This window comes from Bufo bufo, chromosome 3 (assembly GCF_905171765.1).
Source record: "Bufo bufo chromosome 3, aBufBuf1.1, whole genome shotgun sequence".
Lineage (NCBI taxonomy): Eukaryota > Metazoa > Chordata > Amphibia > Anura > Bufonidae > Bufo > Bufo bufo.
In genome coordinates, this window is record NC_053391.1 from 145,563,905 (window position 1) to 145,589,018 (window position 25,114).

Here is a 25,114-nt window from a genome sequence, read left to right on the forward strand (position 1 = left end):
TTGAAAACCATATGTGCAGCCAGAGGTGTTGCTAGGGTCTCAAAAGATCCAGGGCCCAAGCCCCAATGCATATGGCCCAGTTCTCTAAGTCGAGCAACCGCCGCCCACCCCCTGCAAAAACTAGCACTGAAGACATTTTACTGTACTTGCTATACAGTAGCACATACCTCTTAAATCCAGTGCCTACCAGGTGACGTCTCCTCTGATGTAGATCTTCTCTGTCATCATCTTCTCCATATGGTCCGTACAACTTCTCTCAGCTGCGCCTCGTCTCTGCAGAGTGTGACACACAGACATCTTAGCTTCCTCACTTTTCTGTACCCCCAAATACTATCCTGAAGAAAAATGAGTGCCCCCATAGTAATAGTACTCCTCATAGTCCCACCAATAGTAATTACCTTCTAGAATGCCCTCATTAGTAATACTGCCCCCTACAGTGCCCCCAACAGTGATAGTGCTCCCCAAGAGTGCCCCCATTAGTAGAAGAGCCCTCAGTAGTAATAGGGCCCCCCTATTGTTCCCCCAGTGGTAATAAAGCTCTCTACAGACCCCTCAGTAGTAATAAGGCCCCCCATAGTGCTCTTAGTAGAAATAAGGTGGATCTAGAAGTCCCTCCTATAGAGCCCCCAGTAGTAATAAGAACGTCTAATGTCCCCTGGATTTAAAATGCCCCCACAGTGCCCCCAGTATTTATAATGCACCCTACTGTTATAATGCTCACCCTGAAGTGCACCAGTATTTAACCCCCCACTGTTAAAATGCCCCTACAGTGCCCCCAGTATTTACCTCGCCCTATACTGTTATAATGCTCGCCCTGAAGTGCCACCAGTATATATATTTCCCCCTACTGTTATAATGCTCTCCCTGAAGCGCCCCCAGTATGTATATTGCCCCCTACTGTTATAATGCTCGCCCTAAAGGACCACCAGTATATATATTGCCCCCTACTGTTATAATGCTCGCCCTGAAGTGCCCCTAGTATTTATATTGCCCCCTACTGTTATAATGCTTGCCCTGAAGCGCCCCCAGTATTTATATTGCCCCCTATTGTTATAATGCTCGCCCTGAAGTGCCACCAGTATATATACTACCCCCTACTGTTATAATGCCCCCACAGTGCCACCAGTATATATATTGCCCCCTGCTGTTATAATTAGAGGTGGGACGACGAATCCGTCGAATCCATGAATCCCTCAAATCTTGCTGGATTCATGGACTTGAATCCCGACGTTCGATAACGGGATTCGTTGTCGACGAATCCCGTTGCTATGCTGGCGGGAGCGGGCGGTTTACTTTAACTTCAGGTTCAGCGCATCTTTATTACCTTACAATGAAGCTCCAGTAACAGGCAGAGCGGGTGGCGGCGTATCGTCACTTACTCACGTGACGCGCCTGTTCCGCCTACTTCATTCATAAAGTGGGCGGAGCAGGCACGTCACGTGAGTGAGTGACATTACGCCGCCGCCCGCTCTGCCTGTTACTGGAGCCTCATTGTAAGGTAATAAAGATGCGCTGAATCTGAAGTTAAAGTAAAAGTTACTGCCGGGCCGGGGCTGTTATGGGAGGGGGATCTGTGGATGGCACTGTTATGGAAAAAAATTGGATTCGTCCCACCTCTAGTTATAATGCTCGCCCTAAAGCGCCCCCAGTATTTATATTACCCCCTACTGTTATAATGCTCACCCTGAAGCGCCCCGAGTATTTATATTGCCCCCTACTGTTATAATGCTCGCCCTGAAGCACCCCCAGTATTTATATTGCCCCCTACTGTTATAATGCTCACCCTGAAGAACCCCCAGTATTTATAATGCCCCCTGCAGTGCCCCCTGTAGTTATATTCCTCCATTTAGTGTCCTCAGAAATTATAATTTCTCAGCCCCTCCACCATAGAGTCCCATGTAAATAACATTATTTCCCTGATTATTTAATCAACCTACCTACCTGGCTGCCTCCTGTCACAGTCTCAGAAGATTCCTCTTTGTGTGGGCGGCAGGCCTTCCCTGGCAGAGTCTGGGCTGTGGCTGGCTGCCGCTGGCGCTGCTCGCTTCTTCTTCTTCTCTGGGGGGCGGAGCTATGGCAACGTCAGACAGACGCGAAGACGTGCCTGCCTGTGCGGCAGCGGCGGCACGCTCACTCACAGCCACTGCTCGTCGAGTCTCTTAAAGAGGCAGGCAGAGTGGGGCTCAGAGCGGCCGCCGGGGGGGGCCCCCTCCTTTCCATATTAGTCCGGACCGTGCACCGTCCCCAGGATTCCATGTGCAGCTGCGCTTAGCGTAGTGGAGTTAGAAAACTTAGCAGCGCTAGTATTGCGGGCCAGCGCTGGGGGGCCCCTGTAAGAGCCGCATTCGAGGGGCTAAAGAGCCGCTTGTGGCTCGCGAGCAGCGGTTTGCCGACCACTGGCCTAGGCCATGTGACTAATGAACGTGTCGTCACTCGGCCTAGGGAAAGCAGCGAGAAGGTAGCGGCGCTCACAGTAGTGACAAAGCTTTCTCGCTGCTTAAAATCCCAGAAAATCCCTTTAATGTTTTATATGCTAGTGACTAGGGCCCTTTTGAGACCCCAAATGTAACGGTGGCCATACACATTAGATAGAAATTGGTTGATGGCTGCGCAGCAGCTAACAAACAGTCATCTGGTGACATGTTAGTCCACACTGGACAATACAGTTGTTCAAACTGACTGTACAAGTTAAATTAAATCAGGCAGGGGACAACAGGTCTTTCTGGGAACATTCTTTCAAAGAAAGATCTTTCATCCATCATTCTGCGAAAATTTCAAACACTGCCAACTTATTTTCAGACGTCATGGTCTGTCATCCGTTGGCTAAAACACTCGTTCGTTGTTAAACTTTACCCGATGAATGATTATTTTGGTTGATCAACTTTAAGGCTGTTTCACACGAATGTGTGCAGTCCGGAAATCATGTTCCGTGTGTGAGCGTGATCCGCCATTCTGGACACTGCTTGTCTTGCAGGAGCGTCGGCATTATGATTTATAATGCTCTGTGCCTCTGCATGACTTTTTTGCTACAGAATCATAGTGACAGCTTTATGTCAGTATGATCCTGTAGAAGTAATGTCATGCAGAGGCACAGAGCATTATAAATTAGTATAATGCCCTGCGCTCCTGCAAGACAAGCAGTGTCCAGAACGGAAGATTACGCTCACACGGAACATGATTTCTGGACTGCACACGCTCGACTGAATGAGCCCTTAGACTAATCTCATGTGTATAATCACCTTTAGGGTCCATTCACACTTTCGTAGAATGGGTCCGCATCCTTTCCGCAAAAATTGCGGAACGGGTGCGGACCCATTTATTCTCTATGGGGCAGGAATGGATGCGGACAGCACACAGTGTGCTGTCCGCATCCGCATTTCCGGAGTGCGCCCCCAATCTTCCAGTCTTCCAGTCTGCGGCTCCGCAATTGCGGACAAGAATAGGCAGTTCTATGGGGGTGCCTGCCGGGTGTATTACGGATCCGCAATACACTACGGACGTGCGAATGACCCTTAGGCCTCATGCACACAACCGTATGTATTTTGCGGTCCGCAAAAAACGGATCCTCAAAAAATAAGTATGACGTCCGTGTGCATTCCGTATTTTGCGGAACAGAACAGCTGGCCCCTAATAGAACAGTACTATCCTTGTCCAATAATAGGACATGTTCTATTTTTTTTGCGGAATGGAAATACGGACATATGGAAATGGAATGCACGTGGAGTAACTTCCGTTTTTTTTGCGCACCCATTGAAATGAATGGTTCTGTATACGGTCCACAAAAAAAAGAGAACAGGCACAGAAAGAAAATATATTTGTGTGCATGAGGCCTTAGGATGTTAACAGCATGGTATTCATTTACATTTGGTGTATACGCTAGTGCAATCTACGTGTGGCCTGGTCATAAAGCCAGTGCTTATAAGATCCCATGCAAAAAAAGTATACTGTATGGTTTACATTGACTGCACTTTTGGGTGCGGCAGAAGTAAAGGTATATCAGTGCACACCTCTGAATGTGTGGACACTCATTTGGCATATATTGGATCAATGGGTTCCTAGGCATTTCCTAGCATATATGTTACACCTAACCACAAAATGTGATGTGAACACAGTCTTACCCTGTTAGTTCCCCTAAACAAGGCCCTTTCTTTTATTGGGCTACTACTACTTATGACAGTTACTAGAGACTTTTCTTGACACCAACATTTGGACTACATTATTTTAAGACGAGCATGACACAACGACCCACAGAGAAGAGGGAACGCAAACACAAGATACAAATATTTCGAATTTTTAAGTCTAATTTTGTACTTGCTTTTGCAGCGTTGACAGTACCCTGACCTGTCCGCCTGGTGGCAGTGTTACCACGGGAGTCAAGTCCACGACCTTCAACAACACCGGCTTGACGATTGCCACAGCTTTTATGAATGGATCTGGTACAACTGTTTACAGCGGACCTTCTGCAACTTTTACCAAAGGATCTAGTGCAACTTTTAACAGCGGTCCTATTACAACCTTTAATAATGAAACAATTACAAGTGAAGTTACGTTAACTGTGAACAGTAAATCTAAAACAACACATAACAGTGGAAGTAAATCAACTGATAGTGGATCTAGTGCAACAGTTAACCATGGAACTGCAGTAACTAGTAATAATGAGACCAGTACAAGAGGTGAGCGCGGAACAATGACAACTGGTATTAGTGAAGCAGCTAATAATGCATCTCATACAACAGATAACATCGGACCTATAGCAACTGTCATTAGAGGAACCGATACAACAGCTAATGATAGTCTTCTGACAACTTTAAATAATGGATTTAATACAACCTCTAACAGCGGACGTCTGACAACTATTGATAGTGGAACTCATACAACAGTTAACAATAATCCTCTGACAACTTTAAATAATGGATTTAATACAACAGCTGGAGGTGAGCCTGCAAGGACTACTAATAGTGGATCTAATTCAACAACTAACCGCACACCTAAAACCGCTATAGCTGATGGATATAATACAACATCTTATAGTGGGCCTAGAACTAGTACACATAATACCACTGATAATACTGGATATACGACAACCTTTCACAGTGGATCTGAAACAACGTCTAGTAACAGTCAGACAGTAACAATTACAAACGGTTCCGTTACTTCAGATAAAACCACAACATCCACCAACATTACAGGTAAACCTTAAATATTCTCTTACTCTGTTCTGTAGGAATCTCCACAGACACAGGGTTGTATTTGCCATTAGGCTCCCAAGGGCGGGTGCCTAGGGTAGCTGAATGTTGTGGGGCAGCACTATATACAGTATATACTGCCACCACCCGGACATTATTTGTGTGTGTGTGTGTGTAAACATATATATATATCTGTACAAAAAGGTGCAAGTGTGTATGTATTCTGAGTGCATACATGTTTGACTGTATTTAGTTACTGTGCATGTATGCATGCTTTTATGCTTTGAAAATGCAGATGTAACCATGTATGTTTATAGTGAGTGTGCACAAGTGAGCATGATTATACAGGTGAAACTCCATTTATTTCAGTAATGCAACTTAAAAGGTGAAACTAACATATGAGATAGACTCATTACATGCAAAGCGAGATATTTCAGGCCTTTATTTGTTATAATTTGGATGATTATGGCTTACAGCTTATGAAACCCCAAAGTCTCAATTTCAGGTACCCTTTGCTGAGGGGGTATGGACTAATTAGCTGACTAGAGTGTGACACTTTGAGCCTAGAATATTGAACCTCTTTACAAAATTCAAATTTGTTGTTGCATTACTGAAATCAATGAACTTTTGCACGATATTCTAATTTTTCGAGTTTCACCTGTATAAAGTAAGTTCTTCTTGTTCTTGTAATAATTCAACATTAGAACTCGCATTCAGATTTTTCTGCATTTATATTTCAAAAATATCCAAAATATTGTGTATTTACCAAAGGTGATCATAGCCCTATTGCTGCTTATAATCATCAGTCCTACTAATAGTATTTTGGGATAAGCAGTGTGGTCCACAGTTGGCTGCATGACCGCACCACAATATAACTGCACTGTGTTACCCACCCTCATCAGAGCTGTATCCAGTAACAAGCCATCATTATGTGAGTGGGCCAGGTTTTAAAAAAAACTGGTACATAAAATATAAGAGACATTTGCATAACAAAAGTTTAGGGGCTGTGCCCAGTTCATTGTCTTTCCCAGCACATTGTCAACCAGCCTTTAGAATAGCCACATCGACTCTTCATCCCTTTTGTTCTCGGGATCTGTAGGGATCCGAGGGTTGGACTCCCACTGATCATAAAGTGAGGGCATATCCAAGCAGTATATGTTCACAGAAGAAAAACATCTTTAAGAAAAAAAAGCATCATGCAACACAAGCTCAGTGACCCTCTCACACTAGACATCACAAGTATTGTAACTCTGCACTGTCCATTGCACCAGTGTTTTTCATTTTTGTTCTTTAGGGGGTTGTCCCATTACAACAACTTATCCCCATCCAGTGGCGGGAGCCCGACTGCCACGAGAATAAGGGTGTATGGTTCTCCCGTTGGAGGGACGACAGAGATGCATGCCTTACACACTGTTCAACTCTATGGGACTGCTGAGGATAGCCGCGTACTCTATGCAGCAGTCCCTGGATGGAGTGACAGCACACATGCGTGTCCGCCACTTAACTTGGATGGGGGAACAGGGGACCCTGTTCTTATAATCGGCAGGGACCCCACTGGTCAGACCGCCACCGGTCAGACACTTATCAGCTATACTGTGAGTGAAAATGTGCCTTTCAATGGTTCAGCCTCAACTAATTTCTTCTTTTTTCATTTTTTTCATTTTGTTTCAAGATGATTTGAAAGATTTGGCGGACCTCCTTAGTTCCAGTAATCTCAATTCCTCCACTGTAGACTACATTGTGTCCAGGTTAGAAAAGCATTTGTCTGGAGAAGTGAGTCCTCATGATGGCGAAGCACTGCTTAATATCTTGAGTACATTTCTGAATATTTCTCAAGCTCTTCTTGGACCAGTCTCTAACAGGTAATTTGGCTTGTATCAGTCAGTTATCATTAGGGTATTGTATGGATTATATGTCCATGTAATGTCAGATGTATGATATATTACTGGTTTCAGGATGTCCAGGCAGCTGGTATGTTGCATAGTTATCCAGCTATATATTGGGACATACCTATATACCGCTGATTTATAAAATAAAATTAATGTCCTTTTAGCATACATTCGATGGGTACGTTAAAAAACATCCAACACTACAAAAAATCTACAACAGTCGTCTCCAACTTGTGGCTCTTCTGTTGTAAGAATTAGAAGTCACAGCATGATAGGAGTTGTAATTGTATAACTACCGATGACAGCACGGTGATATACTTTTTCACATTGAATGTCAGTGGCAGACAAATGCAGTTGCATACTATACAGCTGCATTTTACATACATTTTATGCACATTTTGGGGCATTTTATTTTAAATTATCCCATGATTAATGTAGAAAATGAAGATCAGACACCATACAGTACATGGCAATCTCTTTCTAACAAAGCTAGAACCAGCCCTGTACCTCACATGGATCCAGAGATCTCCCCATTCATTTCTCTAGAAGACAGCTCACGGCATGTGTCCTTGCTGATGCGGCCAAGGGTTTGTGTCCTTTCTATTGCCGTTCACTCTTCTACCAGTAGATATGACTGGTGGCATTTGAAGGATGGAACTGAGCATGTGTGTCCACCTCAGTTAGGTAAACAGAGAAATGAGGAAGAGAACAGACAGCAGGTGGCGCTATGCTAACGTTATGCACAAGACGGTAGTTTCAAGCAATACCCGATCCGCGGGTTGGATGCAGCCTCATTAATTTCAATGGGGCAGCAAAAGATGCGGACAGCACACCGTGTGCTGACCGCATCCGTATGCCCATTCTGCGGCCCCACTTGTCTGTGTTGCAGACAAAGATAGTACATTTCTAGAGGAGTTTGAAAAAAACGATGGCATGCACCCGGCCAGGATCCTTGTTCTGCGGATCCGCAATTTGTGTACGACAAAACGGATTTGGTCGTGTGCATGAGATCTTATTGAGTAACTCAGCGGATATACAACATTTTTATTTTATTATTATTTATTTATTTATTATTTTGTTTTTTGCATTATACTAATTTTAAATACATGCAGTTACATAAGTATTCAGATCCAGGTGCTGGCTTGAAAAGGGGAAATGCCTTTTTTTTTATTTCGTGGGACAACCCCCGTATTGTGCATAACGTTTGTTTGTCTTTTCACAAAAGTAACACACCATCTACTTCTGTAAATATATGTGTATGGATTTCAGTACGCAGGGATTCAAGAAAATAACATTTTTTGCTTTGTTTTCTTTCCTTTTTATAGATTAATTCGAATAGTGGATAAAATTGCCTTGCAGTTGACGTTCCGTGGAAAATGTCTTTCTCTCACCTCTCAGTCCTTGGCACTGGCAGTGAATAAAGTCAATGTCAGCTCTTTCATCGGCACATCATTCAGTGTTAATTCTTCCTCTGGCCTGCAGGTAAGATATTTTAGGCTACTTTCAAATCTGCGTTTTCAATTCTGCTATTGAGATCCGTCATAGGATCTCAATAGCGGAAGAAAACGCTTCAGTTTTGTCCCCATTCATTGTCAATGGGGACAAAACTGAACTGAACAAAACGGATTGCACCAAAATGCATTCCGTTCCGTTTAGTTGCGCTCACATGGCGGACAGAATAACGCTGCAAGCGTTTTCCTGTCCGCGATGTGGGGCGGAGCAAGACGGATCCGTCCTGACAATGTAAGTCAATGGGGACGAATCAGTTTTCTCTGACACAATAGTAAACAGATCCGTCCCCAATGTTTACCCCCTACCACCAGTCAGATTATAGCAATAATTAGAATATAGACAAGTAGATACCAACAGTGATGGTCAGTTCGCCAGCGAACACATGCGGGCTGCCATCTTTAGTAAGGTAGACTCACCCGTCCGGCGATGCACAGGTAAGGCCTTGCCTGTGCCGGGAGCCGGTCTGAAATCAAATGCAGTCACCGGGAGCAGGCAGTTCCGAGAACAGCCCGATGAAGGCCCCAGGCAGCTGTTCTCAGAACTGCCTGCTCCCGGTGACTGCATTTGATTTCAGACCGGCTCCCGGCACAGGCACAGGTAAAGCCTTACCTGTGCATCGCCGGACGGGTGAGTCTACCTTACTAAAGATGGCAGCCCGCATGTGTTCGCTGGCGAACACTGCGAACTGACTATCACTGGATACTAAATCCTTTCTGCCTCCCCTGGATCTGCCTTGTACACCCCAAGAAAAAGCTGCACGTCATCTCAGACCATTTGCCATAAAAGATGACGCAGATGCCCTCAGTAATCCCGGAAAAGGAAAATGTGCACACCCCAATAGCCTACCATCTTATTATTATCTTACATTAAAGTGGATGTTGGTCAATGTAAGGGCAGCACGGTACGGGGACAGGGTCACTCTCCTGTTAGCCAAAACAGCATTGTGATTTTTGGCTAATAGGAGCAACCAAACAATACACCAGACACTTATGGGGGATTTATCAAAGCTAAATGCCGGCGTTTCTGACATTCAAAAATCACAGTACAATACAAAAGTTGTGGGATTTGGCACAAATAATATTGACTTTTTTGGGTCTTACACTGCTTGTGGTGCTTTAAAGAAAGTGGGCAATCTCAGCAGAAGTGTGTGTGGGGGGGGGGGGGGGGGAGAGTTTCTTTGTCCAACACATTTATCAGAATTTACACCAAAAAATGAGATTTAGTTTTGTGACGCATAGCCAGCCCAAGATGTGGCGGCTCAAGAGATGACTTTTAACAAATCGGACACATCTTACTCCTCAGCAGTTTAGCTGGTTGGTAAATGTATTACGTGCCGTGGCTGACATTTTTGCTTAATGTTCCACTTTACTAAAGATTTGAGTCGAGGGGCCTTTTCCGCAGGCCATTGATTGGCTGAAAGGAAGGCTCAAATAATCATTGGCCAAAGTAAAAGGCTCGCCAATCAACTGAGAAACAAGTAAAGGCTCATATGTTGGGTGATCAGATGCCTTGTTGGCAGCACGTCGCCCAGTATGATGTGCTGCCGACAGTAATGTAAAGGAACAGTCACATAAATGATCCGATCGTTCAAGCAGCTGTTTGCTCGGTTTGACGGTGCTGAAATGAGCATGTTATATCATCCATCAACGTCCATATGTTCCCATATTGTTTTCACAAAGAAATTGTATGCGACCTGCTCATTGTAAACTGTTTTTACATAAAAGGTATCTTTGGGTTCCCAAGAACCAGCAAACAGTGATGGCTCCGTTCTTCTTCCTGCTTCATTAATCAATGACTTGTCTCCCGGTGACAAGAAGAATGCTTCCAGAGTACAGTTTAACTACTATGCAAAGACTTCATTTTTCAAGGTAAAATATAGATCTTCCCGTAGCGTGATACGATGTCCAGCATATAAATATAACTAGGATTTCACTTGTTCCATAAGATGGATCTTTTCCGCCTTCTTTATACTATTCTTAGGATAGGTCATCAGTATTCGATCTGTGGGGGTCCTACCTCATCACAGCTCACCAAGCATCGTACATTGAACAACGCTTGTGCTTGATATCGCAGTTCAGCCACATTTGCCTTAGGTCCATTCACATGTCCGCAAAATGGGTTGCGGAACGGATCTGGATCCATTCATTTTCAATGGGGCCGCAAAAGATGCGGACAGCACACTGTACTTCCGTTACGCACCCGCACTTCCGTTACGCAAATAAATAGAACATGTCCTATTCTTGTCCGCAGACACGGACAACAAAAGGGATTTCTATTTAAAGTGCCAACCAGGTCTGCAAAATGCGGAACGCACGTGGTCGGTGTCCGTGTTTTGCGGATCCGCAATTTGCGGACGTGTGAATTGACCCTTAATGGGACTGAGCTACGCCTAAGCCATGTAACCGATGAACGTGGCGTCACTAGCCTAGGGTAAGCTACGAGAAGCAGCGGCATTCCTGGCCTTATCAAACAGCTGATCAGCGGGGGTTGCTGGTGTAGGACCCCAACCAATCAGATACTGATGACCTATCCAGAGCATAAGTCATCAAAATAAAAAAGCCGGGAAACCCCTTTAATAAACATATTTCCTCCCGTTAGCAATATAGATAATGGTTTAGGCCACTTTTACACAAGGATATTACGGCTGCAGATCGTGGCCTGATCACCCAGATTAGCAACATCATGGGTCATTATGATGGTGCTAGTTAGGGTGATCTGCAGCGGTGCTCGTACTACGCTTATGTGAAACGTGCCTCAGGCAGGACAGTAGTTCATAACTTACAGAGTGTCTCAAGGATAGTAAAACTATTTACTGGCATGGCAAGTGGTTTTCAGGCTGCTTCCAGTATACTGTATGTGTCTCAATACTTTTCTTTTTCTGCATGTTTACCAGGACTCTTCCCTCACTACAAACCAACGACTGGTGAGCAAAGTGATATCGTCAAGTTTTGCAAACCTCTCAGTAACTAATTTAAGTGAAAATATTACTGTGACGCTAAAGACTTCACCAAGGAATGGCACAGTAAGTATACTGCACGGCTGTGACGTATATGGTTTATATGTCCCAGTATGTACAAATCCTGGCACAACATTGGTTCCCTGTATTGGATATTCAGATTTCAATGACTGACAGGTGTAGATGGGACTCCACGAATATACAGGATGTGCTAGAGATGAATAAAAGAAATCTTGAAGAAGGACGTGTCCTGTGATCTTGGAGCTACTACTGCCCAGCTTACCTTGACTGACCCCAGACCAGGGCAGTGTCAATAGAGATAAGACGGGCAGGATTACTCCGGGGTCACAGTCATTATCATTAACGTGACTATTTGTATTGTGACATCAAAGGAAATAAACATATTCTGTATTAAGATGTCAAATGTCAATTTGTGTTTCCACAGGAAAAAGTGGATTGTGTATTTTGGGACTTTAATCAGAACAGTAAGTACACTGCATTGAAATGCATATCCAGGGCCCCACATTGCTGTGCACTATGGAATTACATGAAGGTTGTTCAGTTACCGACCCAAACATTTCATCTGCTTTTACATCTGTACTATATAAGTAAACAAGGAAATATAGTACTGGTCATAAGTACTACCTATATTCTTGATACTACAGTATTACATATTACAGCATTATCATAAAAATGTCAATAACATCATAGTACATCAATTGTAGCAAATTAGCTTTTTTGTCATTAGTTAAAAATCTGTTGAAATTTGAGTTATCCCAGAACTATATTGAAGGGATGGAATATACCTTTAAAGAAAACTGTCCCTCTTAATGTCTTTAGACAGTAAAATTATAATACAGGAAACAATTGGCAATTTAAAAGGGTTGTCCTATCTCAACACTGATGGCATATCACTAGGATATGCCATCAATGTCAGATAGGTGTGGGTCCCACCGACCTCTGGTATCCACTCCTATCTCCAAAACTAGGCCCCCAAGGAGAGTGCACAGCGAATGCGTGTCCTCTCCTTTCACTGCAATGGGACTTCTTTGAAAAGCTTACCGAGCATGCTTGGCTATTTTCAGGACTTCTACAGTGGTGAATTGGAGGGTGGCTGCGCATGCTCTGTTGCTCTCCTTTCACTTCGGGGGTCCTGTTCTGGATATAGGAGCAGGTCCCAGAGGTGGGAACTACACCTATCTAACATTAATGGAATATCCTATGCAAAGAGGTATCTCCAAAAGAAAGAGAACCATCTCGCTAGTGCCACCTTGTGGAATTGGCTCCGATGTTTTAAACTGCATCCAAGGCACTCCACCAGGCCATCCAGATCCTACTCCGTACTGATGAGGGGCAAGCCCCCCAAAACAACTGTCTGCAGATGGATATTTGGCTTGGCAATATCCCCTTGTCATATACCAAGGCTTAGTTAAAAAGTCCGATTTTGACTTATAGGGAGCCACTTGCACAAACTCTCTTTCTTTGGGAGATACCTCTTTGCATATTCTTTTCCCATGGAGCATTGCCAATAAGTCTCCACACCATGGAGCACTTCCAGTAAGTCTCCATACAGGAATGGTCTCTTTAAGGAGACCCTGCACTCCGCCTAAGCTGCATCCTTGGTATATCCTAGTGATATTGTCATAAATGTTGTGATGGGACGACCCTTTTAATGATATATAAATAAATTAGCCAGATTGGAAATTCAAACCATAAATATTGCAGTACATTAGTAAGCCAGAAGGTAGAGCCATGATTATTTTTTCATAATACTGTCAGTTTTATTTAAAGGCATATTGTCATTTTTCCAGATTCAGTTGCAGTGGCCATCGTTGCAAAAGTGCAGCCATATTGCATGTCACATTTGCAATTTCTAATAGCAAATTTTCAGGAATGACAACAAATATGGCTGCTCTTTCTGTTACTCCAATCGCTATTATGGCTACAGCAGCAAAACAGTAAAATGCCAAAGGATTTACTGTATAAGTAAAAGAAATCATAAATACCATACTTTGGCCTCTGCTTTAATTCCCGCATAAGATAGTAAGATACTGTAGCTTGAGGGGAAAAAAATAATAAAATCCTTCCAGATTCCAAATCTGGTAATCAGAATAACAACCTGATCCCTTCTCTTCAATTCTCGTAAAACTCATAAACCACAATTCTCATATAACCTGTAATATTATTACACTCCAGAAATACTGTACATCCAAGCCCCTCTTGAACTCTTTTATTGTACTCACAATCACCACCTCCTCAGGCAGAGAGTTCTATAGTCTCATTGCTCTAACCATAAAGAATCCTCCTCTATGTTTGTGTACAAACCTTTGTTCCTCCAGACGCAGAGGATGTCCCCTCGCCACAGTCACAGTCCTGGTTATATATGGGTATATTTGGCTATATTTTTAAGTTGTACCAATTTAGAGGTATATGTTTTACTCTCCTTAGAAATTCTTTACCCCAGCTATGCAGAATATGATATGAATTACATAACTTAGATCATTTGTAGCCTAATAAACGCAGAAAGAAAATCTATGCTTTTAAATAATGAATTCTCTATGTTCAACAGATGGAAGTGGCGGGTGGTCTTCATATGGCTGTGTAGTTGCTAACACAACACAGAATGAGACAGTCTGTCAGTGTAATCATATGACCAGCTTTGCAATATTGATGGTAAGAAAATTATGCTAATCACACATACAGTATGACTCCCTAACTGAACGTCATAATCTGACTGCAGTTCTGCCATTGTCTTTTTTATTTTGTTTGTCTGATATGATCCCTTTTTTGTGCAGCATGATTATGGCAATATCAAATTCATATAGTTTTTGTTTTATGTTTTTGTACTTTGCACAGTGATTTTTGTGCCACTGCATTCAAAGACTTTTAAAATGTTTTTCCAAGATATTAATACTGATAACCTATTCTCTAGATAGGTCATCAGTATCTCATCGGTGGGGGTCCGACACCCGGGATCCCCTCTGATCAGCTGTTTGAGAAGGCAGCGGTGCACCTGTGAGTGCTGCAGCCTTTTCACAGGTCACCAAGAACAGAGCCGTACATTGTATAGCGGCTGTGCTTGGTATCACACTCAGCCCAATTCGAGCTGCGACTAGGCCACGTGACCGATGAACATGACGTCACATGGCCTAGGGAAAGCTACAAACTACTACGAGTGCAGCTGCCTTCTCAAACAGCTGATAGGTGAAGGTCCTGGGTGTCGGACCCCCACCGATCAGATACTGATGACCAATCCAGAAACCAATCTTGGAAAACCCCTTTAATACAGATTTTTCCATCAACAGATCTGTGTAAGGGTATTCATGATGTTCACCATATGGGATAAAAATGTGATCATTTTATTGTATGGGTTGTTACAAATGCAGCACTAGCAGTCGTAAAAATCTTCAAGTTAAAAAACACACCTTTTTCCATTAAAAAATGCTTTGAAAATTAAAATCTCCTCCAAATATTTAGTATTTTCGTAGTGTCCTTAACCACCCACACTATACAATTATCATGTAATATATCCCACTCGGTGAACACTGTAAAAAACAAAAATAATGGCAGAATTGAAAACTACAAGTTACTACACAAAAATCAAGCTCTCACACAGCTCTGTAGAACGAAAAATAAAAAGGTTATGGGACTTGGAATGCAGTGATGAAAAACACTTTTTTGTGCAAAAGTAGTTATTTTTATATATATATATATATATATATACACTGCTCAAAAAAATAAAGGTAACACTTATACAACACAATGTAACTCCAAGTCAATCACACTTCTGTGAAATCAAACTGTCCACTTAGGAAGCAACACTGAGTGACAATCAATTTCACATGCTGTTGTGCAAATGGGATAGACAACAGGTGGAAATTATAGGCAATTAGCAAGACACCCCCAATAAAAGAGTGGTTCTACAGGTGGTGACCACAGACCACTTCTCAGTTCCTATGCTTCCTGGCTGATGTTTTGGTCACTTTTGAATGCTGGCGGTGCTTTCACTCTAGTGGTAGCATGAGACGGAGTCTACAACCAACACAAGTGGCTCAGGTAGTGCAGCTTATCCAGGATGGCACATCAATGCGAGCTGTGGCAAGAAGGTTTGCTGTGTCTGTCAGCGTAGTGTCCAGAGCATGGAGGCGCTACCAGGAGACAGGCCAGTACATCAGGAGACGTGGAGGAGGCCGTAGGAGGGCAACAACCCAGCAGCAGGACCGCTACCTCCGCCTTTGTGCCAGGAGGAACAGGGCCCTGCAAAATGACCCCCAGCAGGCCACAAATGTGCATGTGTCTGCTCAAACGGTCAGAAACAGACTCCATGAGGGTGATATGAGGGCCCGACGTCCACAGGTGGGGGTTGTGCTTACAGCCCAACACCGTGCAGGACGTTTGGCATTTGCCAGAGAACACCAAGATTGGCAAATTCGCCACTGGCGCCCTGTGCTCTTCACAGATGAAAGCAGGTTCACACTGAGCACATGTGACAGACGTGACAGAGTCTGGAGACGCCGTGGAGAAAGTTCTGCTGCCTGCAACATCCTCCAGCATGACCGGTTTGGCATTGGGTCAGTAATGGTGTGGGGTGGCATTTCTTTGGAGGGCCGCACAGCCCTCCATGTGCTCGCCAGAGGTAGCCTGACTGCCATTAGGTACCGAGATGAGATCCTCAGACCCCTTGTGAGACCATATGCTGGTGCGGTTGGCCCTGGGTTCCTCCTAATGCAAGACAATGCTAGACCTCATGTGGCTGGAGTGTGTCAGCAGTTCCTGCAAGACGAAGGAATTGATGCTATGGGACTGGTCCGTCCGTTCACCAGACCTGAATCACAATGAGCACATTTGGGGACATCATGTCTCGCTCTATCACCAACGTCCGTTGCACCACAGACTGTCCAGGAGTTGGCAGAAGCTTTAGTACAGGTCTGGGAGGAGATCCCCTCAGGAGGACCGTTCCGCCACCTCATCAGGGAGCATGCACAGGCGTTGTAGGGAGGTCATACAGGCACGTGGAGGCCACACACACTACTGAGCCTCATTTTGACTTGTTTACAAGGACATTACATCAAAGTTGGATCAGCCTGTTAGTGTGTTTTTCCACTTAAATTTTGAGTGTGGACTCCAAATCCAGACCTCCATGGGTTTGAAAAATTTGATTTCCATTTTTTTATTTTTGTGTGATTTTGTTGTCAGCACATTTCAACTATGTAAAGAACAAAGTATTTCAGAAGAATATTTAATTAACTCAGATCTAGGAGTGTTATTTTTTGTGTTCCCTTTATTTTTTCTTGAGCAGTGTATATATATACACACATACATATATATTTGGTATTTGGGCCCAAATGCATACAGCGGAAAGGATTGAAGTGTTTATTGGGAAAAATGACTTTTGTTTTTACTTTTCTTGTTTTTTTTAAAGTCCCAGTAGGGGATTTGAATATGTGATCTTCTGATCGCCCATATAATACACTGCAGTACTTCTTATTGTAATGTATTACTGTATGTAAGTTACAGAAAAACGAATGTTGAGTTGTCCACTTCGACTCTATCACACAAGCACCCATGTAAATCTGGTGCCAGCCATTTTTATTCTGTTGTATTATAGAATCTTTTTGCCGTTAATAAGCAGTAGGGGTGCACATACACCAAAGCCATGACGTTTCCATAAATGGACCAATTCTATGTGCCATAAATAGTTTTTGAGTGCTATTAAGATACCGGTATTGGACAAATATATTGCTTATATTAATGTATATTGCTTATATTTTTGTCTGCTTGTTTTTTTAATTGTCTTTTAGAATGTATCACCCAATGATCAATTAAATCCAGAAGATCTGTTGGTTTTGACCTTTATCACATATATTGGATGTGGTCTTTCCGCAATATTCCTGTCTGTGACTCTCATAACCTACATTGCATTTGAGTATGTAACAAACCTACTTGTCTATTTTAATGTAATTTGTCTCCGTCAAATGGTTTCATCTTCTCCAAGTACATTTGTCAGATTAATTTCTGTGCATAATTTAACAATAGCACAATATATTGTAGCAGTCCTGTGAGGGACTGTATTGAAATGAGATGAAGACAACAAAACTTGTACATTAGTATGTGAGATACCGGTATATACATACATGCATACGTGGATAAAATTGTTGGTAACCTTCAACTAAAGAAATAAAAACCCACAATGGTGACTGAAATAACTTGAAACTGACAAAAGTAATGTCAAATAAAAATTTACTGAAAATCATCTAATAAAAATCTAACATCTTTAAATAGCTGATCAGCAGGGGAGCTGGGGTCAGACCCCCACGATCAGATAATGATAACCTATCCTGAGGTTAGTCCATTAATATTAAACTCCCAGAAAACCCCTTGCTTGTTCTATTCTTAAAGGGGTTGTCTCAACTCAGACATTGGGGGCATATCTAATAGGTGCGGGACCCAGCTCTGGGACATGCATCTATCTTTAGAACGGAGCCTAAAAAGTTATGGAGGGCGCACCATGCATGCGCGGCTGCCTTCCATTCATTCCTATGAGAGTGCCGAAAATAGCCAAACTATTTCAGTCAGGTCCATCAGCTTGCGCTGTGCACTTCCCATTGATTTCAATGGGACTGCCGAAAATAGCCATGTGCACCGCATGCCCGGTGCACCCTTCTTCACTTTGCGGGTTCCATTCTAAAGATAAGTGTGGGTCCCAGAGGTGGGACTCCATTCCCCAATGTCTGAGGTGAGACAACCCCTTTTCATGCGGGTGCCCTTATCAGTGATTGACATCTAACTCTGCATGACTAAGCATACAGAGCATAGAAAGAGCAGAGATTTAAATGAATTAATTACAAGTTATGCTGAATCTTTCCCCCATAAACATACCATGTTTTGGGACTATAAGACGCACTTTTCAGCAACAAAAAATCTTCCCGCATCTTATAGTTTACAGTCCGGGTACTCCAGCAGTGCCAAACTCCCCCGCCCCTCCTTAATGATCCGGCAGCGCACTCATACCCAATCATTGAGAGAGTGGGGCATCTGCACACTTCTCTCTCTCCCTGCCCCACAACGATGTTTGTGATCAGTGCAGGCAGGAGAGGAGGTAGAACAATTATAGAGAGGACTGTTAGAAACACAGCTCTCTCCATCTTGAAGGTCTCCTAGTTGCAGTGAAAGGAGATGAAAGCTGTGATTAAACTGCAGCTGAAGGATCTTGTCATGTCATGAGTGGGAGGGGCCAGACCATGAAGAAGAATGCTGTGCTTGTAAGTGTAATGAAATATTATTTGTGTATCAAAGCTGTGTTTGTCAGGTGTGTATGCAGCAATGTTGTGTGTGTGTGTGTGTGTGTGTGTGTGTGTGTGTATGTCAGCTGTGTAGAAGAGCTGTGTTTGTCAGGTGTGTATGCATGAGAGCTGTGAGTGCACATATATAGGCAGCTGTGCACAAGGGCAGACTGGGAACTTAAAGTGGCCCTGGAAAAAAATACTAAAAGTGGCCCCATTTTGTAGTTGGGTCCAAATTGATGGAAGGCAGGGCCCAGCCACTACCATATTGTGGCACATTATACCCACCCCAACAGAGCCCAATACCACAGTCCATCACAAAATACTGCTGCAGCATAAAATACATTCCAAAAAGCTTCCACTGGCTGGCTGTGAGGGAGGGCCCAGGTGGCCCCTGGGCACCGGCCCACTGGGAAATTTTCCTGTAAGGTCTATGGCCAATCCGCCTCTGGCTGTGCAATGCAGCAGACCTCTGTGTGTACATATAAAATGTTTGTTTGTTTGGGTGTATGTATAATGTGTGTGCTCCAGTGCTGTGTGTGTGTGCTGTGTGTGTATAATGTGTGTGCTCGGTGCTGTGTGTGTATAATGTGTGTGCTCCAGTGCTGTGTGTGTATAATGTGTGTGCTCCAGTGCTAGTGTGTGTATAACTGTGTGTGCTCCAGTGCTGTGTGTGTGTATAATGTGTGTGCTCCAGTGCTGTGTGTGTATACTGTGTGTGCTCCAGTGCTGTGTGTGTATAATGTGTGTGCTCCAGTGATGTGTGTGTATAATGTGTGTGCTCCAGTGCTGTGTGTGTGTATTAATGTGTGTGCTCCAGTGCTGTGTGTGTATAATGTGTGTGCTCCAGTGCTGTGTGTGTATAATGTGTGTGCTCCAGTGCTGTGTGTGTATAATGTGTGTGCTCCAGTGCTGTGTGTGTATAATGTGTGTGCTCCAGTGCTGTGTGTGTGTGCTGTGTGATGTATAATGTGTGTGCTCCAGTGCTGTGTGTGTATAATGTGTGTGCTCCCAGTGCTGTGTGTGTGTATAATGTGAGTGCTCCAGTGCTGTGTGTGTATAATGTGTGTGCTCCAGTGCTGTTGTGTGTATAATGTGTGTGCTCCAGTGCTGTGTGTGTATAATGTGTGTGCTCCAGTGCTGTGTGTGTGTAAAGTGTGTGCTCCAGTGCTGTGTGTGTATAATGTGTGTGCTCCAGTGCTGTGTGTGTATAATGTGTGTGCTCCAGTGCTGAGTGTGTGTATAATGTGTGTGATCCAGTGCTGTGTGTGTATAATGTGTGTGCTCCAGTGCTGTGTGTGTATAATGTGTGTGCTCCAGTGCTGTGTGTGTATAATGTGTGTGCTCCAGTGCTGTGTGTGTATATGTGTGTGCTCCAGTGCTGTGTGTGTGTATAATGTGTGTGCTCCAGTGCTGTGTGTGTATAATGTGTGTGCTCCAGTGCTGTGTGTGTATAATGTGTGTGCTCCAGTGCTGTGTGTGTGTATAATGTGTGTGCTCCAGTGCTGTGTGTGTATAATGTGTGTGCTCCAGTGCTGTGTGTGTATAATGTGTGTGTTCCAGTGCTGTGTGTGTATAATGTGAGTGCTCCCGATGCTGTGTGTGTGTATAACGTGTGTGCTTCCAGTGCTGTGTGTGTATAATGTGTGTGCTCCAGTGCTGTGTGTGTATAATGTTGTGTGCTCCCAGTGCTGGTGTGTATAATGTGTGTGCTCCAGTGCTGTGTATATATAATGTGTGTGCTCCAGTGCTGTGTGTGTATAATGTGTGTGCTCCAGTGCTGTGTGTATATATAATGTGTGTTGCTCCCAGTGCTGTGTGTATATAAATGGTGTGTGCTCCAGTGCTGTGTGTGTATAATGTGTGTGCTCCAGTGCTGTGTGTGTGTATTGTGTGTGTTCTCCGGTGTTGTGTGTGTATAATGTGTGTGCTCCAGTGCTGTGTGTGATATAATGTGTGTGCTCCAGTGCTGTGTGTGTGTATAATGTGTGTGCTCCAGTGCTGTGTGTGTATAATGTGTGTGCTCCAGTGCTGTGTGTGTATAATGTGTGTGCTCCAGTGCTGTGTGTGTATAATGTGTGTGCTCCAGTGCTGTGTGTGTATAATGTGTGTGCTCCAGTGCTGTGTGTGTATAATGTGTGTGCTCCAGTGCTGTGTGTGTATAATGTGTGTGCTCCAGTGCTGTGTGTGCTCCCGTGCTGTGTGTGTGTATCATGTGTGTGCTCCAGTGCTGTGTGTGTATAATGTGTGTGCTCCAGTGCTGTGTGTGTATACTGTGTGTGCTCCAGTGCTGTGTGTGTATAATGTGTGCATAATGTCATGATCATGGAGCGTAAAATAATGCCTAAAAAATCATCTAGCAAAACAAAACATGGTGGGACACTACAGAGCAAGCACAGGAGACACATTTACTTGGATAGAAAAAAAAGTAAGGCAGCTCTCCCTGCAGTAGTAGAAACACCTGAGGAGCACGGATGCCGCTCCCTGGGTGCGGTAAAATCCAATATAAGAAAGAGAAAGGAATCCGGCTCTCTCCAGGTGAAAAAATGAATAACTTTATTCCAGCGAATTAAAATCCGTACAGGTGTACATGAAACAGTCAACGCGTTTCAGACCTCTGAGAAATATGGTCCTTCCTCATGACAAACGTTTGTCATGAGGAAGGACCCATATTTCTCAGAGGTCATGCAACGCGTTGACTGGTTTCATGTACACCTGTACGGATTTTAATTCGCTGGAATAAAGTTATTCATTTTTTCACCTGGAGAGAGCCGGATTCCTTTCTCATCTTCTTATATTTACTTGGATAGGTATATTTAGTGAGGTGACTGCAGTATTAGTTACAATTGGTCAGCAGATGACACACTAACGTTAACAGGCACTGACCAAACTATTAACCCCCTCTACACTACACCCTGAAGATAGCGCCCTTGACCCCACCATTTCCATTACAAACCACCCATGGAAGGTTTAATAAGTAGAATTTTTATTTTATTTTTCAATTTTCTGTTGTCTAAACCTGGAGTGCGTCTTATAGTCTGAAAAATACGGTATAAATTAATCTGCCCAGCTACTTCTGCTCTATAACAACTCTGCATTTTTATGGTGACAAGTTCCCTTTAAAGGGGTGAAGGTTCTGCAAAAAATTACCTGATCACAGAGTGTCCTAATGGTGGGATCTGCAGTGATTGACTTACAGTAATTCACCTAGTGTTTTACCGCAAGTCAGATGAAGAATTACATAGTATCCAGTGACGTCAGTGCTCGCTTAAGAAATGGCTGTACATGCCAGGTCTTTTAAAGAGATGTCCTTTGTTGTTAATGTTAAGCCTGATGGGTGTTTTGCATTATTCTTTTGATCAAAATTAATTTACTTTCACCACTTGATATAAAGTAGAGCTATAATAAATAGCAAAATATGTTGTATAGTGAAAGTTATTTACTTACTTTTTTTTTAGGAAAATCCGGAGAGATTACCCATCTAAAATCTTAATTCAGCTTGTGCTGCCCTGGTTTGCTAACCTCACATTCCTCCTGAATCCCTGGATCGCACTGTATAATGACGTCCCTGGACTCTGTATCTCTGTGGCTGCTTTTCTGCATTATTTTGTCTTGGTCTCTATCACCAGGATGGGTCTTGAAGCTTTCCACATGTACTCTGTCTCTAGTAAAGTCTTTAATACCTATGTACGAAAATACATCTTAAAGTTCTGCAATGTTGGATGGGGTACGTTATTACTTAGTCTGATTTTGTCATTGTGATTACTAAGTCTGGAGCTAACACAATCTTTAAAGGGATTATCCCATGATTAATGTAAAAACTGAAAATCATAGACACTCCTCGCACATGACAACCTCTTAGTAACAGCTAGAACCAGCCCTTGTCCTCCACATGGAACCAGACATCTCCTCATTTATTGCTCCAATTGTTAAGATTAAAGCTGGCAGTTTCAGGGGGTAGGTCCTTTCTCAGAGGGCATGTCCTTTCTGCTGCAGCTATGTGGCAGTTGAAGGGATGGACGTGAGATGGTGCTTCTATCTCAGTGAGCAGGTAGATTTAATTGACTAACAGTAGCTATAATACATTTTTAAATTCCATGCACTTACAAATGTATTTCAGATCAGGTGCTGGTTTGAAAACTGTAGACTATTATTCGTAGGACCCCCCTTTAAGTCCCAAAGGAGCGCACTGAATACAGGCCTATCGATGTATTCCTCTGACCCCACCAGCAGCTCGATATGTAAAATTGAAAAAGCTCACCACAAAAAAAATTGTGGTATTGCAGCTACGGAGAATACCTTGTACAGCCAGAGTCTAATGGAGCAAGCAACAATTATTTTATCAGTAGAGTCTCATATTCAGTCCCACATGAAAAACTTCATATGCCTCTGCATGAATCATCGTTATAGTAGAAGCCTTATTAAAGCCGAGTACAAAATAATCGTAGTAAGAAATGCAATTGAAAATTTCAGTGTATGCCTCGCTTGTAGTTTTGGATGCTTTTTCTTAAAGGGGTATTCGGTGGTGTACATGCTCACCAGTGCTCAATTCTAACATACCAATTTAACACGGATAGAAAATAACTTGTTGTAACTGAATACCCCTTTACAAAACCTTTACCTTGTCTGCGGCATGTGAGATGAGCAGTTTAGTTTTCTTGTAACATTTATCATTCCTTTTCATTTTGTCTCATTTCAGGAGCTCACGGGTGGTTGTGGCAATAATCCTTGCAGTTAAGAAAGATGCGTCTTACTCCAAATAAGCGGAAAATACTAATGGATCAGCAGATTATTTGTAAGATGAGATAAGAATGCTTTCATTGGCTAAAGGTGCTAAATAGTGTTTTACGCCATAACTTGATATAATACTCCCAGTTACACAATTTTGAGGTTCATTTTTTCCTGTAAAATGCATTAACTTGATGCATTTTCCTCTGATACTGGTTGTGGATTTTCAAAGGACACAATTCTAAGGGAATTTTTCTGTAGCTAAATCTAGAAAGTGGGTTTGCAGTAACCCAATACAAGTAAAGTTATATTTGTGGATTTCACTAAACACTGAAAAAGGGCTACAAAATGCCCAGTAATATTTTCAAAAAACCACAAAACAAATGCCCAATTTACAGCTTTGGGTGAACAGAATTTCATAGAAACCTGTTCACTGTTGTGTGCTTTCTTTTGCACTGATAAGCTTCATGAATGAGAATGACCTGATCAGCTTTTTACTTCAAAGTTAAAGTTTTACTTTCTCTACACAGTTCACATTCATATGTTTTTTTTTTATCCCCGTTATAGCTGCTGGGTGGAGGACATTGTTTTCTGGATCACAGTAGTCGGATATTTTGCTTTCATAATTCCTGTTGACGTCAGCAATGTTTGTTGTGGTCCTTATACAGTTGTGTCGCATCAAGAAGCAGAAACAGCTGGGCTACCAGAGGAAAACCACCCTCCAAGACATGCGCACGTGTGGCTGGAATTACTTTTCTACTGGGCATAAACATGGGGGTTTGCTTCTTCTCTTTTGGTCCTGGAAGACGGTTATCATGTACCTGTTCACTATATTTAACAGTCTGCAAGGTTAGTATGAACTCACATACAAAATGTCTGAAAATGCTGAAAATATTCTACATTGTTTGTCTGCTTTGTGGTTGCCTCTGAAACCCCAGTAGATAACAGTGAAGCACAGAACTCTAGGGATCCTGCACTCTACTCCATAAAAATAGATTGTGCACTAGCACTCAGAACATCTTGGTTTCTTGTTTTCGTTTCACCTCAAAGGGGTTTTCCTATCTGGCACACTTATAGCATATCCACAGATAGATGTGTTGCCCACCTCTACTCCTATCTCCAGAACAGGAAACCATGGTGCCCAGCCAAGAAGAGACAGGTGGCTGTGCATGCGCAGTTCTCTCCATTCACTTCAATAGCAATTCCAAGAATAGCACCAACCCCATTGCAATCACCTGCGGGGTGACCGATCTCCGCTAAACACACTATACACTGACTGCTATCACCAATAACAGTACAGACCTTTAAAATCATGCAGTGGAGCAGAGGGGCTGTCCATCAGGATTCCATGTGCAGTCTCAGCATCTGCTTATTTACATTGCACATGTCACTTATCGCCCAATTCTAAAACCTCTATCGTAATTGTGGAGACCACAAACGCTCTCTGGTAATTGTGGAGGACCACAATGCTCTCTGGTAATTGTAGAGACCACAATGCTCTCTGGTAATTGTGGAGACCACAATGCTCTCTGGTAATTGTGGAGACCACAATGCTCTCTG

The 25,114-nt window shown here is 43.1% G+C and overlaps 1 protein-coding gene across 8 annotated transcripts in view; it reads left to right on the plus strand.

Moving 5' to 3' along the window:
- ADGRG2 (adhesion G protein-coupled receptor G2) overlaps nt 1-25,114 on the plus strand; it is a 146,581-nt gene that overhangs the window by 118,822 nt on the left and 2,645 nt on the right. For 7 of the 8 annotated variants that reach the window (XM_040423682.1, XM_040423685.1, XM_040423686.1 and 4 more), the window contains 11 exons: nt 4,324-5,189; nt 6,859-7,048; nt 8,401-8,557; nt 10,312-10,455; nt 11,481-11,609; nt 11,989-12,028; nt 14,113-14,216; nt 17,345-17,469; nt 22,285-22,553; nt 23,526-23,621; nt 24,122-24,403. In XM_040423682.1, the coding sequence (XP_040279616.1) occupies nt 4,324-5,189; nt 6,859-7,048; nt 8,401-8,557; nt 10,312-10,455; nt 11,481-11,609; nt 11,989-12,028; nt 14,113-14,216; nt 17,345-17,469; nt 22,285-22,553; nt 23,526-23,551 (2,050 nt within the window). In that variant the 3' untranslated portion in view covers nt 23,552-23,621; nt 24,122-24,403. The remainder of the gene's footprint in view (nt 1-4,323; nt 5,190-6,858; nt 7,049-8,400; nt 8,558-10,311; nt 10,456-11,480; nt 11,610-11,988; nt 12,029-14,112; nt 14,217-17,344; nt 17,470-22,284; nt 22,554-23,525; nt 23,622-24,121; nt 24,404-25,114) is intronic. The other variant, XM_040423689.1, reaches the window with a different exon arrangement.